The sequence below is a fragment of the Anolis carolinensis genome, chromosome 3, assembly GCF_035594765.1.
Source record: "Anolis carolinensis isolate JA03-04 chromosome 3, rAnoCar3.1.pri, whole genome shotgun sequence".
In the NCBI taxonomy this organism is placed as follows: Eukaryota; Metazoa; Chordata; class Lepidosauria; order Squamata; family Dactyloidae; genus Anolis; species Anolis carolinensis.
Window position 1 is genome coordinate 224,926,835 of NC_085843.1, and position 23,657 is coordinate 224,950,491.

At 37.0% G+C, this 23,657-nt stretch overlaps 1 protein-coding gene across 2 annotated transcripts in view; it reads right to left on the minus strand.

Annotated features, from left to right (window-relative positions):
• Nucleotides 1-2,005: 2,005 nt before the first annotated feature.
• Nucleotides 2,006-23,657, minus strand: part of shoc2 (SHOC2 leucine rich repeat scaffold protein) — a 67,714-nt gene continuing 46,062 nt past the window's right edge. For both annotated transcript variants that reach the window (XM_062976264.1, XM_062976265.1), the window contains exons 4-9: nucleotides 17,360-17,490; nucleotides 14,089-14,277; nucleotides 9,827-9,949; nucleotides 8,582-8,719; nucleotides 8,010-8,127; nucleotides 2,006-7,201 (exon numbers count right to left, since the gene is read on the minus strand). In XM_062976264.1, coding sequence (XP_062832334.1) covers nucleotides 6,993-7,201; nucleotides 8,010-8,127; nucleotides 8,582-8,719; nucleotides 9,827-9,949; nucleotides 14,089-14,277; nucleotides 17,360-17,490 — 908 coding nt within the window. In that variant the 3' untranslated portion in view covers nucleotides 2,006-6,992. The remainder of the gene's footprint in view (nucleotides 7,202-8,009; nucleotides 8,128-8,581; nucleotides 8,720-9,826; nucleotides 9,950-14,088; nucleotides 14,278-17,359; nucleotides 17,491-23,657) is intronic.

Genomic DNA, 23,657 nt, shown 5'->3' on the forward strand with positions numbered 1-23,657 from the left:
GATCATGTGGCACATGCATTATTGAATATGTCAATGAAGATGAGAATTCCCATAGGAGTGACTGACATTAGCCTCCATGTTTTTGTTCTAGCAATGACATGCTTACTGGCAGGTTGTATCCTCCATTCCAAAACTAGCAGGCACACTGGCAGAACAAAAGTATGGAGACTGATAATGCAACTGCAAAAACATGGAAATCATTCTACAAGTTCCCAATGGTGGGAGTTTAAAATGGCAAATATAAAGGATGAGATCATTTTGAATTGAAGGTAGCCTGCAGAGATACAATGACTAGATAACAAGCACAGGTGGCAGTATTATGGTTTGACATATCAGTTGGCAACACAGAAACAATACTTTAAATGCAGCACAGATCAAATGAAAGGCATTCTAGACAACTGCAGTCAAATGAATTAAATTGTACAATCTTCCTGTGCTGATCAACATGTACATACCAGCCATATATGTGAAATTGTCTACATGGAACTCATTTCTATATAGACATTTTCATGGACGAAACAACTCTGGACTTGTGATTAATCTTAGTAAGTTTTCACACATGGGAGAAACATTTAGTTCCCCTTTCTCATTCAACATCTGGAAACAGGCATGCAGACATCAACAGTGAGAAGCTCAAAATAAAAGGTGTCACAATTGTTGAAGTTTCTGTAACATTGCCTGGAATGTCACATCAGGGCTATTACATTTTATATATAGAACCAAATTTTCCACATTATATAGTTTGCAACAACACAGAGAACACCCATTTTATTCTGAGAAGCTGTGGTAGCAAGAAATATCTAACCCTTTAACATCCTCTTAGAAGTACCCCAATAAAACGGTAGCCTTTTAGAATTGGAACTACAGGTTGGAATTTTTTAGCTTCTTTCATCTACCTATATTAAGTTCAAATACAATAATGTAATTTGTAACTAAATCAATCATTTAAAATGCTGCTAAGTGGTTTCTGATTCTGAGATTAATCCAAATGATAATAGGATTGTGTTCTACTGATATAACTCCTTTGCATGTCGTACTCATCTCCCCAGTGCCTGATAAGCTTCTATAAATCCATACAGCAACCCTACATTATCCTTATTACCCACCAATGAGGAAACTGACAGAATTGATTTGCAAAAGGCCACAAAGGAGGTCAGAGCCAGCATTAAGATGACAGAAGGAGGAAAAGGCAACACTATTAATAGCAGGTACTCTTTGACTGGTTTTACACTTCAGCAGATGTGAAATCCAGAACCTTGCATGGATGAGAGACATTTTAGAAGAACAAGCATGCTTTAAAATTCTGGTTTTAAAAGATGTCAAGGTGTTTCAAGATAGCCATGTTTTTCCACAAAGAATCTCAAAGGCGTTTGCTTCTCTAATATTCTCACGACCTTGCAATAAAGTCAAACACTGTATACATCATTCTTGTTGTTATATTGCCCTAAGCATTCCATGAAGAACGAACATTCAATATGTGGACTCAACCCACACTACCTGAAATGACATAATGAATTTGAGCTGGAAAGCATTCAGAGAAAATTGTAGCTTTTGTATATATGTCCTTGCAAGGAAGGTCGCTTGACTCCAGGTGGTGTTCCATCTTCTCAATATAAGACATATGAGAATGCAATATACATCAAAATCCCTTGGAGAGATTTGTTTTTTCCCCTTCCACCAAATGAAGTGATACATCCAATTGTATCCACTGTACGGCTTTCCAGGAAGAAACGGGAGGTAGAGGCTTTTAACCAAGATTCTTTTATAAAGATCTACATTTTTACATAACTTGCTTACTTTCAGACAAATTCCTTGTCATGCAACTTTGGAAGTAAAGGGTAATACACATCAAACCCCCCCCTAATGCTGGACAGATGGGAGCTTTCTTTGAAAAATAAGGGATTATGTGATGGAAATTAAAAATGTCATTCATCCATGATGCTCCATAAACCTATAGACAAATGTAGACTTCACAACTAGAAAATGCCCCAAAGACTCAATGCAGTTCATTTACAAATATACTATTTATAATGAATACATTGATACAGAATGACTTATAAAAAAGCAAGGCAATTTTATAGACATAACAATCAACATTACAATAATTCTGAAAGTACATTTTTGTAGACTGTTTACACACTTTCATTTTCAATCACAAATCAGCGAGGCCTTACTATTAAACAGGCAGAATCCTGCACTGTCCTGTTTAAGACCCAAACACTGAAATAATAAACAGAAAAATCACTTTCTTTGTAGAACGACAAAAAAGCCATCCGATTTTTTTGCAAGTATCATCATTAGTAATTGTTCTACATGTGCCTTTTAAAGTTGGTATGTTGTGCAAATTACTGCCAAGTGTATACCTAATCAAATGCAAGGTTTGACATGCGCATTAAAGATACAATTGAAGTGCAATATTGACTATACAAATGCTCCGCACCATTTAGATTAAGAGTTACAGAGACATTCTTCCTCTGATATCTGAAGAGAACAAAGCTGCTCCAGTGTCCCATCCCGCAAAAACTAATGAAGTCAGAAATGCTATTTTGGAATTTTTCTGCCTTTCTGGCAGAAATTCAATCCCTACAGTTCTTCACAAGATTTGACAAAACAATTTTGGAGAGCGAGATTTCCTCCCAACCTGACATATTGGCAAAGATAACTAAGAAAAATAAAGTCTGAGGCATCAAAATAATAAAATGGCAAGCCTTCAGTAGAAAGCAAATTTAAAAACATTCCCCAAGAAATAGAGACAAAGGTCTTTAAAAGCCAAGGAGTTAGGCTACAGCCTAACTCCTTGCCAACTCTTGTCCCTAAATGTAGTATTTTGACTGACATTAACATCTTCTGAGTAGTATAAGAAGATATCATTTCTCTTCTAAAAGGAGTCACAATGCTAGCTAGATCTTTGTAACGTCTTCGTGTTTTAATCCAATCTTAGGAGGAGGATACTGCATTATTTTATTTATTCCTTACTAAAGTAGAATTAAATCAGTCCTCCTTTACAGCTCAATCTATATGGCTGATTCAATACTGCAAGGAGGATATGTACTGTTAGGATAATGTTTCCTATGAAATTATGTGAACTATATGAACAGAAGTACACACTCCAACAAAGCAAATCAGTAGTGGCACTGCATCATTAGCTAAGTGATATGCATTTCATACCAGTCAAAAGGATTTTACCTCATTGTTTCATAACAGCAATTGGGAAAGTAGTTCCCACTGCAATTACTTCAGAAAGAACTAGCAATGTTTCAAATTAATCTATTGCTTCCTGCATTACACAATCCATATCATTTAACAAAAAAGATAATGCAATAGCTTCCAAATAAACCTGTTGTTTACTAAATACTGGAGGGTATGCACTGACTTCCACCAAAACTCTTAAGACATATTGGGAAAGATTGTCAACGATTCTGCACCCTCACTTAAAAATCAGAAACTAGATTGGTAGAGTCACTGAAGGCATCTATTACAAGAGCAAATCTCCAAAATGATTTCCAAAAATCAGTCCTCTATATCTATGTTCTTCTATCTTGATAGTGTCTCAGTATCACAAATCTATTAATTTCTCTCAGTTCTGTTTAGCAAGCTTCTGTTCAAATTTTAATCTTCATGGCATACCTCCCTTCATATATTTAAGTTGGCATGATCCCATTGAATAAAAGCCATCAATTTGCCAAGGAAAGTACCTAACATTGGGTCACCCAATAATTTTCAATCCAAAGACCCTGTTTTAAAATCAAATGGCAATTATTTACATTATGAAAGAAATTCTTTATAACATTTCAAAGCCCAGAATTCATTGCTACCTTCTTCTAAATCTATTCCCTTTTCATCCTGCAACATGAAACAAAAATGGAAAGGGACTGGGAAACATGGATTCAATGCTTAATGCTAGAATGTATTATGACTTCTGTGCACATATGATGTTGAAGTATATTTGTTGCATTATGGTTTAAAAAAAACACCAGTTATTTCTAAGTGTATCAATGAATAAATAAAACCAGTTTCTAACATGCAGGCATTTTTCTAGAGAGAAACAGTCAGTCATAGAATCCTTGGCAAGATGAACAAATGTATTATTATATTTACAGACAAAACAATCAATTCCACAAACGCAACCCTACTTCATCTACCTTCAGTTCCACAAAGCGGCAGAAGAAGCCAGCTCACTAGATGCAAACTAACCTAATTCAATTCTTTAAAAGTTTCTAAAGAGATTCCTCCAGCGATGCCCAGAACAATTTTCAGTCCATGGCTAAACTCTTGAAAGGGGACAGATAAATCGTTGACTTGAAAAGATTATTCCCATCCTAAAACAAAAATGCATGTGGGCAACACATAAAGACGTATGTACTGAATCAATGGAACAAGTTTCCAGTTTCAGCACAAATTGGGCTTTAACCTTTTGTAACCATCACTACACGCATCTTTGTATTTTCACAATTGAATGTCTAGACAAGTGGGCTTGCATACAGCTGAAACTATACATTTTTATAAACACTGAGAGTGAAATAGTTATTAATAGACTTTGTTTGTAAAAGGTGGTAGAATTTATGGTATGGATTCAGAGTTATATGTGAGGAGCAAAGCCAATAACAAAGCCACAATCACTTCTTCCCATGGCATTCCCCTTAAAATGCTACACTGTTTAGGATTATTGTGGTGGACTGTGGTGCAAGAAGCTAAAGATTGGGCACCCATGACGTATGTGGAAGATGCCTTTATCTATACCTCCTCCTTTCTCCTTATCCCCTCCAACATAGCACAGTCCACCCTATTTAGCAAGACCCCAACTTGGTTCCCAAACTTTGTTCTCTATGTGTTTTGGACGTCAGCTACCAGATTTCCTCACTATTGGATGAGCTGGCTGAAACTTCTGGGAATTGAAGTCCTCAAAAACCTAAAGGACTACCAAGGTCTCGGGACCAATGGTACAGCATTTCCAAGGCCATGAAGTCCACTTCCTCCATCCAGCTCACTTTGGACTCAATAACTCTGAACCCAGTCTAAAAAATCTTTGAAAATCTGATCAAATCTAGAGTCATTTTTACTACTAAGGTTTTATATCTCTATATGCCTTTCTTTTGGAACTTCCTCCTTGCCAGTACAAACATTAATGAAAGCTAGAATTCACCTTAGAGACAGCAGAAGCAAGGGAGTGATTATGGGCTCAGCCCAGAGAAACTCGGGAACATCCAAATCCCACTGAAAATAATGTACAGCAATCTTAAGCACATTAGCTCAGAAGTAGCTGTGCTTAGGAGTGCAGCCTTAAGCACACAAGCAGGAGCTTAGATCTCATTAATATCAATGGAGAGAAAAAAGATGCATGACTATCTATAGATTGTGCCCATTAATCAGATCTTATTGTAAGAACTAAATAAGAATAATTACAAAACCTACAAGAGATGGAAACCTTCCTCTGGCAACTATGATGTAACACTTGTTCAAAAGATGCAGCACTCTTTAAATTCTAATATCCCAGAATCAAACCCATCATAGCAAATTTGACAAAATGAAAACAAATCTGGAATGTAATTGCAATAGAAGCTTCCAAAATGAAACTGAAATGGTACTCCAAGTGTAATAGCAAGTGTCTATTTCACTGCAGCATCATTAGCCCTTTATACAGCCATGAAAATGACACCAATTGTATGTGAACTACTTTACTAGATTTTTTTCCCCTACAGAATGATCAAGTTCTAAATACAAATGAAAAGGTGTCCTTTTTAAACAGACCAGTCTTTAATACTGAGATTGACAGAATGAGGTTAAGAGAATAAATCATGGTACTGAACTGATTACTTTGAAGCAAGTGTCCCAAGCTGAAGGGAAAAGTGCATTTAGTTCAGCAGCAAAACAGCACAGCATGGAGATATTGTGCTAGGACACAGACGGCCCATAAGAATGGAAGGATGTACAAGGCAAGGCAAGATATAAACCAGAATAACATCGTCAATGAACCGTAAATCTTACATATACTGCAGTGTTTCCAAAAAAAGACACATTCATTATTTGTACAAAGACCAGGAAAAACTCTTACAATTGCCTGTTGTATTTTACATCAATGCCACCTTATATATATATATAGATAGATATTCTCATCTATTCGACCTTAACAGAACATACAGCTTTTCAACAAATCTGTCGATTTTAAAATTAGAATGTGTTGTGTGTGCTAAATGCAGCCAATTATAAAACAAATGGTTCTAATATGATATGTTTGTTATTGATACTGACGACTTAAAATGAACTCAAGCTTTTGTCAGAATTAATCTTTTCCTGCTTCCATTTTTCTATTAAAATCAGTCAATTAAAAAGCCCTCGGCATATGCACAAAATTCTAGATATGATTTAAAAAGAGTAAATCAAAAAAGACAATAATCCAGTGATTTACTCTTACTGTAAACAGCATACAAGACCATTCGCTCCAAGTTAAAAGCTCTCAAGAACAAATCACCTCTAAGAATTTTTGTCATTTAAGAATATGAGCTGAGGGAAAACTTCATGTTACCAATATGTTGGGTTTTTTTTTCATAATGAGAAGAGGGCTCTATCTAAAACATTCTGTTCCTGACACTAATCTGCAATTATGTGGCAGTTGAATAAAGTAAACTGGTATTCCCAATTTCCCAGACATCCATTTAGTTCAGCAAATAAAACTTAGACAAGCATTTTTACAATGGAAAAAAACAACCCATAAATGGCTATGTTTCCTCTATGAAACAGAAACACATAAATGTGGTCTTAAATTTGCCTGTTTATATTATTTATGTTTTATATATAATATAATATACACCCTATATATTATATTATATATACACACATACACAATACCAACAATGCTCTTTGCATTTTGTACAGTGTATGGGACAAGCCAACTTCTTTCCAATCCTGGCACCTTGTGGCCTCGATAATACTATATACACAGCGACACTCCCAAGTGTCATTTATATTTTGTACATCAATAGGGCAGATATCCATCAGACCATGGCACGATATGGCCCTTGCATCTTGAGGAACTGGATGATAAAGGAAGGTCCACCTGCAACAATCTGAGCTGGAAGAGTATTGAGTGGGCAGTTCTCAATGCTCATTATAGATAGTTTACTGCAGAGCGCAAGTTCAAAAGGTAGACTGTTTAGATGGGGGTTGTCGTTAAGATACAATTCTTCCAGATTCTCCAGTGTACCTGTGAAAGCCAAACATTGCAATTAGCATTAAAAAAAACAATTAGAAAAGCTGAATGTGACTTTTTAATACAAAGGTAACAAGCTCTTCTGTCAATTGTCAAAGAACAGCAAACCCCTTCTGTCTATGCTATTCAAAGATGACGTGTGAATTCAAGATGCACTTGTGAAGCTTGTTTCCAAAAGGTACCAAATCCATCTGAATAAATATTACAGGAATCAGAAAAAAAACCATGGTAAGGATATGCATTCTATTGCATTTTTCCAAGCCCTGTACTAAAGAGATTTGATACATTTTGATCATTTTTATCTGCAGATAACATTCTGCTCCTGGTCAAGAATGTGCTGCCACATTACTGGTAACTTTTGGAAACAAGCTCCATATTTAACCTACAATTACAGCAGAGCTCTGTGGTTAACACTCAAAGAAAAATCAACCCATACAGGAGCAAACCAATGTGATACCTTTATTTTCAAAATTCTACTTTTAAAGTCTGCATCATGCCAATGATGTTCTAATAGGGAAATCTCTGGAAAAGACTAATCAAACTGGCAGCGTATCCAAAAGTTAGAAAAAACACAGATACTGCCCACATTTAGAACTTTTGGTAACATCATGCGGTGCTGAATACTTAGCAGAGTATTCTATTTGTAACTTCATGGTTATTTTGTTAAGTATTCCCATGAATGTACACAATGTCTTCCACTGGGTTTTTCACTAGGGCAAACTTGTGGATTGCAGTAGACAAACACATCGACTACACCTCTAGAAAGGCTCTCACATCTTACCAATTTCCAATCACATCTTACCAATTTCCTCAGGAAGCTGCGTAAGGAAATTCTCCCCCAGTCCAAGATGCGTCAGATTGATAAGGTGTCCAATTCCTCTAGGAAGGGTACTCAATTGATTATTCGTTAGGATCAGTCTCTGAGGAAGAAATATGTAGATGCAAACATATTTAATTTTTGTAACAAAAATCTTTAAAAACCAAGATGGTTAACTTTATTCAATCACTGGAAATTCAGTGTTCCTTTCTTCCCAAATCATAATCCCTGCTGCCTTTCTAAGAACATATCTAGATGGATGTAGATGTTTGATCCAATTGTAAATGCCTGGGATGTACCATCCAGGATACTGGAAACTAAAGTTTAGTGTGGTGCTCAGGATTCAGTGGAACTCTCAAGCAAAGAATTCTGAGTAACTAGAACAGCAAAACTGGTACCAAACTGCTACAAAACAGTCTGAGATTCTCTGCTTCATAAGGAAGTGATTGGCAGTATATCATCAACCTAACCAAACAAAAAGGACTATTTTTCATATGGCAACGTGTACATTATTTAAGACACAAATGTTTTCTACTGACAAAGGTGATCATATTCACCTGTAGATCTCTAAGGTAAGCTATTTCATTTGGCAAGGACTCCAGCTTGTTTTCCTCCAAATCCAATTCTCTCAGTTTCCTCAGATTTCCAATGCCATGGGGGAGGCTTCTTAGAAGGTTGTTTGACAAGATAAGAACCTGGGGGGGAAAAACACATGTAAAATTTTTAGTCAAACCAGCAATTACCCGATAACATACAATTACCTGTGTATGCTTCACTGAACAAAAGTAGATTCTCACTGCTAGTAAACACACTTAATGTCATATTGATGTTTGCAAACTGATATCATGGAAGAAATTTTTTTCATGATAAAAGGTAAGGAGAAAACACACAACTGTACAAATTTTTTTCAGGTAGTTATAGGAAATGTTATACTTTCACATTACTATCAGCAAGTCCGTATGGACGTTGTCCAGGCCTTGCAAAAAATAAAATAGCTTAATGTTCAGTTTCTCCATTATTTCTGATCTTTTTAATGTCTGACCAGGAAAATGGTGGAAGCCAAAGATGACTGGCCCACTGAGGCAGAATGGTTTCTTTCCCCTGTCCATCTTGATATATCCATGGGTCATTACAAAATCCATAATTTTGTCTGCAAAACCTGGCCTCAACTTACACATGAGGTCAATGTATACATGGGTATATATGGTTATAAAATATATTAGGAAAATCCATACTTGATGGAAGAAGAAATAAATTTGAAAATCACAGTGCTGGTGGCGAAGTGTGTTAAAGCTCTGAGCTACTGAACTTGTAGACCAAAAGGTCCCAGGTTCAAACCCCGGGAGCGGCGTGAGCGGCTGCTGTTAGCTCCAGCTTCTGCCAACCTAGCAGTTCGAAAACATGCCAATGTGTGTAGATCAATAGGTACCGCTCCGGCGGGAAGGTAACGGCGCTCCATGCAGTCATGCCGGCCACATGACCTTGGAGGTGTCTATGGACAACGCCGGCTCTTCAGCTTAGAAATGGAGATGAGCACCAACCCCCAGAATCAGATATGACTGGACTTAACATCAGGGGAAACCTTTACCTTTACCTATGTACCAGAGTATGGGATCAACAACTGTGAAATCTGCTTCTAAGATGCCATACATAAAACAGTGAGGAAGGTTGAGTACACAAAAGTCTGTCATGCTCCAACATGCATTTGACAGTTCTATTAATCCTCTGAAAGATTATGCTAAAAATCAGCAAACATCCTTGACACAATTTGCTTAGTTGGCCTTTTAATGTTTTTCACTCACCTCAAGGGAAACAAGCCCAGACACATCTTCTGGAATCTTGTTGAGTTGGTTTGTAGCTAGGTTGAGTTCGACCATGCTGGTCCATGTCCCGAAGTCCAAGGGAAGGGATGTCAGCTGATTGTCCTGTCGGTGAACATAAAGACTTAGGAAGCTGTTTGAAGAAGCATAGACAACTTAGAGAGGACATTCAATACACATATAAAAGGAAGTTCTCACAAATTATTAATCTGTATAACAATTTTGTTGGCTGCTAAACTTATTTTTAATTTTGCATCCCATTTGACCAGCACTGATGTTTTTGTCCTTGTTTTTATTTTGTCTTAATGTTATTTTAGTTTCTGTTTATTTTTTCCTGTTATTTTAGTTTCTGGGAGCCACGGTGGCACAATGGGTTAAACCTGACTTGAAGGTTGGATTGCTGTCCTGAAGATTGCCGGTTCAAATCCACGAGATGGGGCGAGCTCCCTTCTGTCATCTCTAGCTTGCAGGGACATGAAAGAAGCCTCCTAGCTAACACATCTGGGTGTCCCCCTGGGCAACGTCTCTGTAGACGGCCAATTCTCTCACACCAGAAGCGACATACAGTATGTTCTCAAGTTGCTTCTGATGCAATAAAAAAGTTTCTGTTATTATTACTTTTCTTCTAAAATTTACTTGATTAGTACTTGATTATTTATTACACTGGCCAACATACATTTTAGTGCCTCAAATGTTAGACCTGTATCTGGATATATCTGACCTGCTGATTCCAAAAACAGCACTACTTTTTGCCCATCAGCTCTAGTTTTTAAAATACAGAAGATATGCCATCTGTTGACCCACAGAACTTGGGCAGCTCCTAATCAAAGAAAATCTAGTATAATGCCAAGTTTTTAACCTTGTTTGTGTTTTTCTAAATATATTATAACTGTACCCTCAATTTGCTTCTGACACGATAAATAAATAACCCACAGAAAATCATGAAAACCATATCTAAGCTGATGCGGCCTATCCAATGCAATTTTCTGAATCAGTGCCCCAATTAACCCCAGGAACAGGCCTAAAAACCAAGACACCAAGAAAAATGTGTTGGTCGGTGTTATTGTTGTTATAGTTTGTTCTTGTTATTTTCATCTTATTTTGCCTATCACTTGTAAAAAGATTCCAATTCAGTGTATGATAGCAATAGGCTGTACAATCAATCTAATGGTATAATCTAATAATAGAATTATGACACTGTGGAAACGAATAACCAGAACTAAACATCTCCACAGATGAATATGAGCTATAGTTCATAATGATCAGAATGCAGTTCTTTCATGGACGCTTATAACATAACTCTTAAGCATGTTAAAAGAGGGTGACCATTATGGAACAAGAGAACTAATGCCTAGCCTATGGTTATTACATATCTAGAGTATTAATGTGGTATGAAATCATCTCCATGCAATATCCATCTGGGATATATTGAGTTATGATTACACTGGGTGTAAGTAATGAGCTTTTTGCAAGAAAGGTCAGGGCCCTCGGACTGCAGGGAATGTAAACTTCCTTCCAAATGCACTTCTACCACTGGATAAATAGATTTTGCAAGCACTTAAACTGTAAATAGTGGTTGTTGGCTAAACGCAATTTCCCACCACCAATACCTCATCTCCCACTTGTAAAAGATAAGCATATTTCAGTTTAGTGATCATTGTGGATTTCTTCAAAATAGCTCCCTTGATATCACTGCTGACATCAGACACAATTCCCCCTCCACATAAACCAGCTGGTGGAAGGCGACAGGAAAAAGAAAATCCTTCTATACTGTCATAGGCAAATGGACACTCAGGCATCAAGAAAAGTACAATACAAGGCTACATTTTTTTCCAGAGCACTATGTACATTTTTAATATATATTTAAAAACATATACACATACATTTATGTTGACATTGAGCAACTGACTTTCTTTTATACCTAATGTCCATAGATATAAAAACAAATGTGCTGGGTTTTAAATACATATTACTGCTTATTTAACTAACAATAAATAAAAAATACTAAAATATTTTACATTGTTAATTGTTGTAATAGTACAACCAGTTTAATATGTATCTTAAAATGTATAATTTAATGTGAAAAAGAGTAGGATATACATATGTATTAATTACATTAATAGATAATCTTTTTTGTATGAAACAAGATACATGTGCTATCTTTCTCAACCACTGTTTTAAATCAGAAATTTAAAATACACAGTTTATTTTTAGTCAGAAATTTCCTGAAACACCATGCCCTTCATTATGTCCTCTTGCTTATAAAAATCACAGCTCTATGGGAAAATCCAGAGAATAAAATTCCAAGAACATCCTTTTTTATTAAGGAATGTTAATAGTAAGGGGTCCAAAAGAGCTGCAAATAGACCTGTGACATTTGGACTGCACATTCCATCATCCTTGGCCATTGACCATGTTGTCCTGCACAGATAAAAACTGAAGTTCAATTATAGTTGGAGGGCCACAGACTTCCTATTTCTGCTCTGTAGCAAGATCAAGATTTTCATCAATGTTATACTCTGCCTATCCCAAAGTATTTGAAATTAAATCAAAACCATGTATTATTTGAAGTATTTGTCACAAAATCTGCCCAGGTAGTTCCACTAAAAATCTGGCTGGCGATTAATATTCAGACAAATTTAAAGTGTAATTTTGCATTAAAAAGAACCAGTTCTCTGCAAAAGAAAACTCCTCACTTGTGTAATAAAATTGGCAAAGAGCTCCTTGGATTTAGATCTTCACCAAATGAAAGGAATAATGTGCTGCAACAGAGTTCACCAAGACGCCAAATAAAACAATAATAAAAACTTGCTTTCAGCAATTCAATACTTAATCTCAAGCATGAGCTTGCTTTTTGACCAAAAGGCATTTCTCTGAGAAAGCGCAACCTGAATATTATACTTTTATGGACAAGCCAAACAGTCTGTGCCTCTGACACCACTATTTACAATAGTATTTTCTAGTATGCCAAGGTATCATTTAGCATTTGAACTAGAACAGACCTTCTATTTTTCACACTACCAGTAACAACTGAAACAACTTAATATACTCAAAAGAATTTCAGGATATTATATGATATCTCTCCTTATGGGAGAAAATAGATTTCTGGTTCATGAGGGAGAGGATGAACATATTAGCATTTAGACTCTGAGATTTTGAAATGCTAACTGTTAAACTGGATATCTGTTCTTTGCAGGAGCTTGTAGCAGCTGTGTAGAGGGGAAAGGAGTCAGCTACCAATTCCTGTTAGATGTCAGTGCATGCTCTGGGTTATGTTATGTTATGTTATGTTATGTTATTTATTTATTTGCTACATTTATATGTCGCCCTTCTCACCCCGAAGGGGACTCAGAGCGGCTTACAAATTAAATTTACATACAATATTATATTAATGTAGTACAATACTGGTAATAAATTACTATATTGTACTGTATCAATATATTGTAATATTATTAGTAATATTTTATAATTATATTATATTATATTATTAGTATTATATCGTATTACAATATAATATTATGAATATTATATGTATATACAATATGTTATAATTATATATTATTGTAAATTATATATATAAACACACACACACATATATGTGTGTGTGTGTGTGTGTATATACACATATATATACACATATATATAAAACTAGCATAGCATGTTATTGCGGGGAGGGGCCTCCAGTTGATGCAAAGATATATAAATATCTTTGTTAGATATATATTAGATATTTATTTCAAACCTCAAAGATAAAGTGAAAACATTACATGAATTGTTAAAAGCAATGGCCTGTATTTTATACTGCATTTACAGATTCCATTATTTAGAAGTAGAGAACCAGTATTCACTAACACTGTGTAGTGACAAGCATGGGACTATTGCCATAATTGTAAATGCCCTCCCAAACCTACTTTACCAGGCAGAAGCCACACTGAGGGATGGAAGTTTGTTTTGCTGGCAACTAGGGTGCAGGAGAAGGAGTTTTCCACTTCTTCCTCCTGCCAGTAAGTAAGATCCTGAAAAAAGAATTATGACAGCAATTCTGTTTTTAATTTTTCAACCTTGCTTATTGGAGGAAAAGAGATGGAAATATTCTTCAGCTTTCAGCTTTCACCTTTAAAACCTCAAAATTACCAACTGGAGAAACCTTTTAATGGCATATTTTGACTGTACTTTCATTGAATATGTGAGGTTTTTTAACCATAGCAACCCAGATATAAATCAGCTCCTGGTAAATAACTCACCTTCATGTTCAGCTTGCTCAACACTTTCGCTCTGGAAAATATTCCAAAAGGGATTTTATTGATGCGGTTATGCTCCATATTGAGTGCGTAGATCGTGGAGAATTGCGAGGGACCACCCACTGGATATGATTGAAAACAATTCCTTGCCAGAGTTAGACTAGTCAGATTCACAAGGCTGGATAAAAGACCCTGAGGAAAAGAAAACAAAATCACACATTCAGAGAAGCACTCAATACTCAAATACAACATTTAAATTATTATTTTTTCTGTTGCATGTAACTTGACTTTCACATATTATCAGAAACTTTAGTAGCGTTACTTATAGATTTAAGTTGTTTTTAGTACAAAGAGGACCCCCAAAGCAACATGTAAATGAAGCAGTTAAAACGGTTATAAAACTTCCATAAAACATATATTTTCCTTATTGTTTTTACAACACCAGAATAACTTCTCAACTTTCCTTTCTAACACACCACTACACTGTCTCATGAGGAGAAGCTTGCAGATTGATTTCAATCATGGGTGAACCTATCACTATTCCTTTTCCTGGATGAGGACAGATCAGTAGATTAATAGTAATATACTGTGGTTGAGGAGGGAGGGAGGGACGGAATATAGGAAGATTTGGAAGGCAAATGTTAAAAATGTTAAAGAAAGAGAAGTATTACTGTTATGATTATGATTATAAAATTCAATTTAAAACTTTTTAAAAAGGGACAGATGATTATTATGATCCAAGAACTGTAAAGCAAGTATTATAAGAATGGCTGTCCATGAAAATGATAGAGATGTTCCAGATTATACAGAGTTTTGCCACTATAATGCTGGTAGGACTATTTGAAAAGAGTGATCTTTGTTCTTTTATTTGGCATCAAACCTCAAGTTACTAGTGCTCATCTTCTGTGACCTAAATAGCATGCAATCAAAATACCTTTCTGCTTCCTACTATATGTATCTATTTCCTTTTATCATCGAAGACAGCCTTCTCTATATGCTGACAATGAAAGAAGTACAGGTATCATCAAATAAGTCCTTCTCTTTGGTGGCTCCATTTTTTAAAAATATTCTACCATATGAAATGTATACAACTTCAGTTTTGTACTCTTTTCAGTGCCAGGTGAAATCTATTTTCTCAGACACTTAAAATTCAGTTTTGAAATTAAATTGGCATTTTCCCTACCAAAGCTGTTATGAAGAAGCATTGTCTACTTGCACATGCACTTCTATAACTGCTGATTCACATGTACTTAAAAATAAATGCCTGACATTAACAAAATAAATCAGTGCTCATTGTCATGGCAATTTATTTCCCCAAAGTAATAGCTGAAAGTAAACTGTGAGAAACATGAAAACATAGTCGTAACCTATGTAGTGAGGTAATGTCTAGATAGCTTTGCCGATTATAGTACAGTAACAAACTCAGCATGCTATCAATGGCACTGGGATGTTCTTTCAGAGACGTAACATATACTCTCGCCACCATTTATCATCATATCTTCATATTATAGGAATTCATTTCACTGTTTATCTAATGTTCAATCCAAGTCAATACTACCTCAGCTATGCTATGACATGATTTAAACAACACAGTAAGTTCCGCATTCTAAGATCCATAAGGTGCAGTCACCAAAGTTTAAAACTGAATCACTTGATCAAGTTGATCAAGTCAAGGAAGGACTGAGTTCAACTAGGAAAATGTTCTAGGGAAGGAACAGAGGTGTCTTGCATCTTCAAAAGAAATTCCAGGAAGCAACGGGACATAGCAGCAACCCACCACCACCACCACCACCACCAGGATTCCTTTCCAGACATCTGCACTCACACATGCATGCACTCTGTTCTGTGTGCATCTCCAGCCAGCATAGCCAACAAGCAATGTCATACCATGAGAAAACTATGATAGCCCAAGAAACCTGCATCCAGCTCCAAGTCAGGGAGGAAGGTAGACAAAGGGACAGCTTAGAAGTGAAAGTAGTGGCAGAGTGGAAAGAGGGCAGCAAAGGTGGCGGGAGGGGGAGAGTGAACAGAAGGATGCTGACATACAGATTTTTGGAGCAGTATCACTGCTCTAGAAGACAAATGCAATGGAGATGCAGCAGAGGCAAAATCAATGTGAGATGGAGATTTTTGCAGCAGCAACATGCATGTTGGGGAGGGTTTTTAAAAATTCATGGTTTTTCCACTTTCATAGTGATCCTGTACACCTAACGCATGCAAAAGTTGAAAGCCAACTGCACTTCTTTTCTTCTGCCGCCACAGAGATTTGATCTAATGGACTACACCATTATACTAGCATGTAAGTGGTTCCTTCTCAGCAATAATTATGACTTATATGCATCGCTTGTGAGTAAAGCAATTTTTTAAAAGAGTTTTGCACTTGGAGCCAATGTATCTTACAACAGAGCAATCTGTTTTCCAGTCAGTCTCCTTTGTATGTGTAATTATACTTCAGTGACTTTCATAATGTACTTAGGAGTGGCTTGGCTTTGTTCTTAAAAGCTTTGTTCTTTCTTCCATTAGCAATTTCTTCAAGCAATATTAATTCATTTCCAATCTGTGGCAACACTACTCATTTACATTCAGTTCTGCAGATTTCAGCATTCTCTCAATTCCAGATCACTTTTCTTCATTAAAAGCAAGGCCAATTTCAGTGTAATAGATCAATATATATTAAGTTGAAATCATTATCACATGTAACTGCACAAGAAATTATTCATTGAAAGCATTCTTCAAAACAAAACGAAATATTATTTTCTTTAGGGAAACAGGAAATATCTAGCAGTTTTGAAAATTTAGCATTTTTGTATCATGTCACAATTTGCAGGCAGATGAATATTGAAAAATACCAGCCAAAGCATATTGAATATATATTTTCACACACTGCAGACTTACCAAAGTAGGTCTCTAGATTTAAGTATCCAAATTCACTCTATTAGTTAATCCCTGCATTTACCTGACAACTGGCTAATTTTTCAACAAAGGCTTTCATTAAATAAATCATCACTCAAGCAAAATATAGAAAGAATTATTCATATGAAATAGTCAAATCCTGAAACATGTCAGCATTCATTATGTATATGGACACCAAAAGTCTGTCTCTGTGCCATACACACAAAATCTGTCGCAAGACAACATGACACTCAGTCCTTAAGGAATGGGTTTACATCTATAATGTGCACACCTTTCTTCATGGGAAGCAAAGATTTACTTTTCAATGTTTTTATTTTCATTGATTTTGCAAAAACTCTGTTCAATCAGCATGGCTTCTTACCTCTGGTAAAGCAGAAATAATGTTGTTCTCCAAATTCAGCTCATCGAGTTTACTGCACTGTGCTAGCGACCTGGGTATTGCTGACAGCCGGTTATATCTCAAACCAAGACTTTTCAGACTGGATAGATTTCCTTTTAAAAAGTGATTAAGAGTTACTAAAAATTGGAATAAATGAACTGAATCATATCTACAAATTCTCAACATCTATGTTAACACTGGAAACAGAGAAGAAACACCTTTTCCACAAGGCTATCTCATGAAAGCAGCAGTATATTTTCAAAGGATTTCACAGAGAGGAAAAAACCCACAAATAAATTAAGCATGATCACATTTTAGTATGATTCTTTTCTGCCATAAATTTTTAATTTCCTATCTGTTCTCTAAAGGCATACGTCTTGTGATTCTTTATTTAAAAAACAGTTTGCATTCACTACATTAGACCACTTTACACATTTTAGACTATATGAGAAAAGTTGTGTACCAGAGCAGAGGGGTGAATATTAATAGCTTTCAAAAGCAATGCAATAAAAGAGGGCATAATATCCTCTAAAATGAGCTACATTCCAGGACTTACTAAACCAGGAAAAACTATCTTTCTTAATGCAGGTTGAGCAACTTCCATCCGAAATTCCAAAATCAAAATGCCAGTACAGTTAATCCCCAGGTTACAAACACCCAGCTTGCAAACGACTCATAGTTAAGAATGGGGTGAAACAACAGGAAGTGAGAGAAATCTACCCCTCGGAAGGGAAATTAACTCCTGGAAGAGTTATCATGGGGAAACGGTGTCTCCACCAAAGTTTTATCTTCCATCTTTGTTTCTACAACAAACTAGATTTTTCAACAGCAAGGTGTCACAGGGAAAGAAAATAAGGTGAAATCTTCTGAACAGGAGTTACACTTAAAAATGTACCTATTCCAACTTACATACAAATTCAGTTTAAGAGCAAACCTACAGAACCTATCTTGTTCGTAACTTGGGGACTGCCTGTACTCTAAAATCCAAAACTGACCACATCAGTGGTTGAAACTGTGATACCTTTGCTTTCAAATGATTCGATGTACACAAACCTAGCTTCAAGCATTGCATTCTTTTTTTTAAAAAATGTGTAAAATTACCTTCAGGCTATGTGCATAAGGCACATATGAAATATAAACAAAAGCCATATTCCTAACTGTACCCCAAGAAACATCATTATGTATATATACGAAAATACAAGTATTCCAAATTCCAAAACACTTTTGGTCCCAAGCACTTCAAGTCAGGGGTACTCAACCTATATCATTTTGTTTCTACTGACTATGGTTAGGCAACTGAATATTCAAATAATGTTCTAAAAGCAACCTGTGAATTGTAGAATTATTTATTGGCTAGATCACAAAAGTCCTAAATAGAACATCAAATCCCACAGGAAAGAACTGACAGACAAAAAGTAAGACATCTAAAAGACAAACAACCTCATACAACAACTATTTCAGACTTATGTATCACAATTCTTCAATTCATTGGCAATTTTATTTAATTCCAAATTAAGAGACAACAAATATGTGCTAATTTAACTGCAAAGTCACTGAACATTATTTTGCTATCCTGCTAATAAAATAACAAAGAGAACTTTCTGTCTTGAAGCAAACACATCTGTTACCCTACTGCTATGTCTCAGTTCACCATCTTGAAGGAATATATTTCCTGTCATCATAACTTGGTTCAACATGTATGTTCTTCTAGCTCAACCATCACTTTATTTCCAGGTTTGGCAATTTCTAATCCATAAAAATACAGGTCTGTACAAGCCTTAAATGCAAATCTTCATGTCACTGTCAATGTAATTATTACATATTATATTTATAATCTTATATTATCTGCTTAGACCTGGATTATATGAGGCCCCTCCTACACAGCTGTATAACATCCACACTGAACTGGATTATATGGCAGTGTGGGCTCAAGATAATCCAGTTCAAAGCAGATACTGTGGATTATTTGCCTTGGCATTCTAGGTTATATGGCTGTGTGGAAGGGCCTTGAGTCTACACTGCCATATAATCCAGTTCAAATCAGATAATCTGTATTTTATAGGCAGTGTGGATCAGGCCTAAGTGCACTCTGCCTGTGCCCTGGGCACTATCTTGGCTGAGGGAGTTGCTAGGACATGAAGGGGCGGGGCCTAAAGGCAGCGGGGGGGGGGGGGGGCTAAAAGGCAGCAGAGCCTACCTTTCTAACTGGCAGTTAGGGGGAGAAAGGCTCTTCCTCATCCTCTGTAATTTGGACTATTTTTCTAGGTTTTTTTAATTGAAAGACACACCTTGGATGACTATGTCTTTTGTGGCCAAATTTGGTGTGATTAGGTTCAGTGGTTTTGCTGTTTACTCCATAATAAAGTGCCACATTACATTTTTAAATATATAGTTAGTAGTCTTTCCAGTCTTGAGAACAAAAGGTTTTCACTCCTAACTTAATAATATTCCCAGAATGTTTATGACATAACTATATAAACAAAAAAGGCTGAATGTGGCCATTTTTTGAAGAACAGATTACAAAAAGCCTGAAAGGTCCAAAACACAACAGTTCTACATCTGCATACACATTTGCACGCACTGCATTATATACAAAAAACAAGACTGGAATTTTGTTCAATCCACACAATCAATCTCTAATAAGCAAATATAAGCACTGAGTAGATATATATATATACACAGATATATGTGCATGATGTAAAAAAAACCTATGTATGCAAGAAGTGGAAGGGAACAGTAGCAAGCACTGAAAATTTGCTAGACATTATTCATGAACTGCTTGATTAAAGAAAATATTCTTTAAATGGGAAATTTGGGGTGTAGGTCCAAGACTAGGCAAAAAAACAAGCAGCAAATCTTGAAGCAGCCATCATAAGCCAGAACAAGCAAAACAGGCTAAACTGCTCCTGGAGCCAGAGAACTATTTCATACAGACTGCTGAATTGTGCATAGGCATCTAGCACAGCATGAGTAATCCAGAAATAGACCAGGTACCAAGGTTACAGTGATGCTTGTAACCTTTGTCCAAGACAAGGCTTTGCTCAGAGCGGTTTATTAGATGCATGTATTGTACTTGTGTGGGTTTGTTTTAGAATTACAAGGCTTTACTGGCACAGCTTCTTCTTTATTTTAAGCTTCTCAGAGAAGAAGATTGTAAACCTCCTCTCCATTTTGTAGCAAGCAAGTGAACGAATAATGAAGACTGCAATCCTTGTGCTCAGCGAATTACTATGTACAAACACCCACAGATATTAATAGGATTTAAACTATGCAAGTATATACAAGTTGAAAGTTCAGTCTTTACTTCTTTCAACTCACGACTATGATCTTCAAAAATGGAATAAAAATAGAAAGTTTTGGGATGCTACCTGACCTTTTAAAAATAACACTGACACTAAAAGCATTTGATGAACACCTATAAGAATACCAAACAGCCTAGTAAGCAAGGAGTAATGCCTAGTAAAACATCTACTTTGCTAACTACAGTCTAACTCTATTCAGGACAGGTTCAACATTCTACAATAATGAGGAGTACTAATAAACACTGGGTTTGATGGTTTTGGAGGACAGAGGACTTAGAACCAAGAATTGTTGTCAGCCACAACAGCTCCCTCATGTGCAAACCAGTGACTCTAGTTACCAGACAAACGGTCCTCTGTAGAGAATGGGCATCATATATGTGCTTCAAGGGTTGTCTGTGCAGCTAGCCACTGTTTATTCAGGCAGAGTATTCTGGATACGATGGATGTTACTCTAAACAAACAAAGCAACTCTTATGTCCTTAAAAGGATCATCACTATCTCCATGAATTCTACCAATTGGTGTGATATAAAATATTCTATTCTGAATCTCTTCTCGTTTTCCTCTGGGGAATTTGTATATAATTCATAGAATAGAATCATAGAATCATAGAATAGTAGAGTTGGAAGAGACCACATGGGCCATCTAGTCCAACCCCCTGCTAAGAAGCAGGAAATCGCATTCAAAGCACCCCCGACAGATGGCCATCCAGCCTCCGTTTAAAAGCCTCCAAGGAAGGAGCCTCCACCACAGCCCCGGGGAGAGAGTTCCACTGTCGAACAGCTCTCACAGTGAGGAAGTTCTTCCTGATGTTCAGGTGGAATCTCCTTTCCTGTAGTTTGAAGCCATTGTTCCGTGTCCTAGTCTGCAGGGCAGCAGAAAACAAGCTTGCTCCCTCTTCCCTATGACTTCCCTTCACATATTTGTACATGGCTATCATGTCTCCTCTCAGCCTTCTCTTCTGCAGGCTAAACATGCCCAGCTCTTTAAGCCGCTCCTCATAGGGCTTGTTCTCCAGACCCTTAATCATTTTAGTCGCCCTCCTCTGGACGCTTTCCAGCTTGTCAACATCTCCCTTCAACTGTGGTGCCCAAAATTGGACACAGTATTCCAGGTGTGGTCTGACCAAGGCAGAATAGAGGGGGAGCATAACTTCCCTGGATCTAGACGCTATTCCCCTATTGATGCAGGCCAGAATCCCATTGGCATTTTTAGCAGCCGCATCACATTGTTGGCTCATGTTTAACTTGTTGTCCACGAGGACTCCAAGGTCTTTTTCGCACACACTGCTGTCAAGCCAGGCGTCCCCCATTCTGTATCTTTGATTTCCATTTTTTCTGCCGAAGTGAAGTATCTTGCATTTGTCCCTGTTGAACTTCATTTTGTTAGTTTTGGCCCATCTCTCTAGTCTGTCAAGATCGTTTTGAATTCTGCTCCTGTCTTCTGGAGTGTTAGCTATCCCTCCCAGTTTTGTGTCGTCTGCAAACTTGATGATCGTGCCTTCTAACCCTTCGTCTAAGTCGTTAATAAAGATGTTGAACAGAACCGGGCCCAGGACGGAGCCCTGCGGCACTCCACTTGTCACTTCTTTCCATGATGAAGACGACGCATTGGTGAGCACCCTTTGGGTCCGTTCGCTTAGCCAATTACAGATCCACCTAACCGTAGTTTTGTCTAGCCCACATTTTACTAGTTTGTTTGCCAGAAGGTCGTGGGGGACTTTGTCGAAGGCCTTACTGAAATCCAGGTACGCTACATCCACAGCATTCCCTGTATCGACCCAACTCGTAACTCTATCGAAAAAAGAGATCAGAATAGTCTGGCATGACTTGTTTTTGGTAAATCCGTGTTGACTATTAGCAATGACAGCATTTGTTTCTAAGTGTTCGCAGACCACTTCCTTAATGATCTTTTCCAGAATTTTGCCTGGTATTGATGTGAGGCTGACCGGACGGTAATTGTTTGGGTCGTTCTTTTTTCCCTTCTTGAAGATAGGGACCACATTCGCCCTCCTCCAATCTGCTGGGACTTCTCCCGTTCTCCAAGAACTCTCGAAGATAATTGCCAGTGGTTCTGAAATAACTTCCGCTAGTTCCTTCAGTACTCTTGGGTGTAGCTGATCTGGCCCTGGGGACTTGAATTCGTTTAGAGAGCCCAAGTGTTCCTGGACAACTTGTTTCCCTATTTGGGGTTGGATTTCCCCCAATCCTTCGTCCATTCCGTGTTGCTGAGGTTGAAGATGGCTTTCTTTTTCTGAGAAGACCGAGGCAAAGAAGGCATTAAGTAGTTCTGCCTTTTCCCTGTCCCCTGTCGCCATCACCCCATCTTCTCCTTGCAATGGCCCTATCGCCTCCTTTTTCTTCCTTTTTCTACCAACGTAAGCAAAAAAGCCTTTTTTGTTGTTTTTTATGTCCCTGGCAAGCCTGAGCTCATTTTGCGCTTTAGCCTTGCGAACCTTTTCCCTACAGGTGTTGGCTATACGTTTGAATTCTTCTTTGGTGATTTCTCCCCTTTTCCACTTCTTGTGCATGTCACTTTTGAGCTTTAGCTCAGTTAGAAGTTCTTTGGACATCCATTCTGGCTTCTTTGCACTTGTCTTATTTTTCTTCTTTGTTGGCACTGTTTGCATTTGCGCCTTGAGTATTTCACTTTTGAAAAACTCCCATCCATCCTTAACTCCCTTGTTTTTTAATATCGGCGTCCATGGAATGCCGCTCAGTAATTCCTTCATTTTTTGGAAGTCAGCTCTCTTAAAGTCCAGAATGCGTGAATTCTTATATCAATACCATGTTTCCCAGAAAATAAGACAGTGTCTTATATTAATTTTTGCTCCCAAAGATGTGCTAGGTCTTATTTTCAGGGGATGTCTTATTTTTCCATGAAGAAGAATTCACTTTTATTGTTGAACAAAAAATGAACATTTACTATATACTGTACAGTAATTGCCATCACAAACCAGCATAACCAGACAAACTGTGAA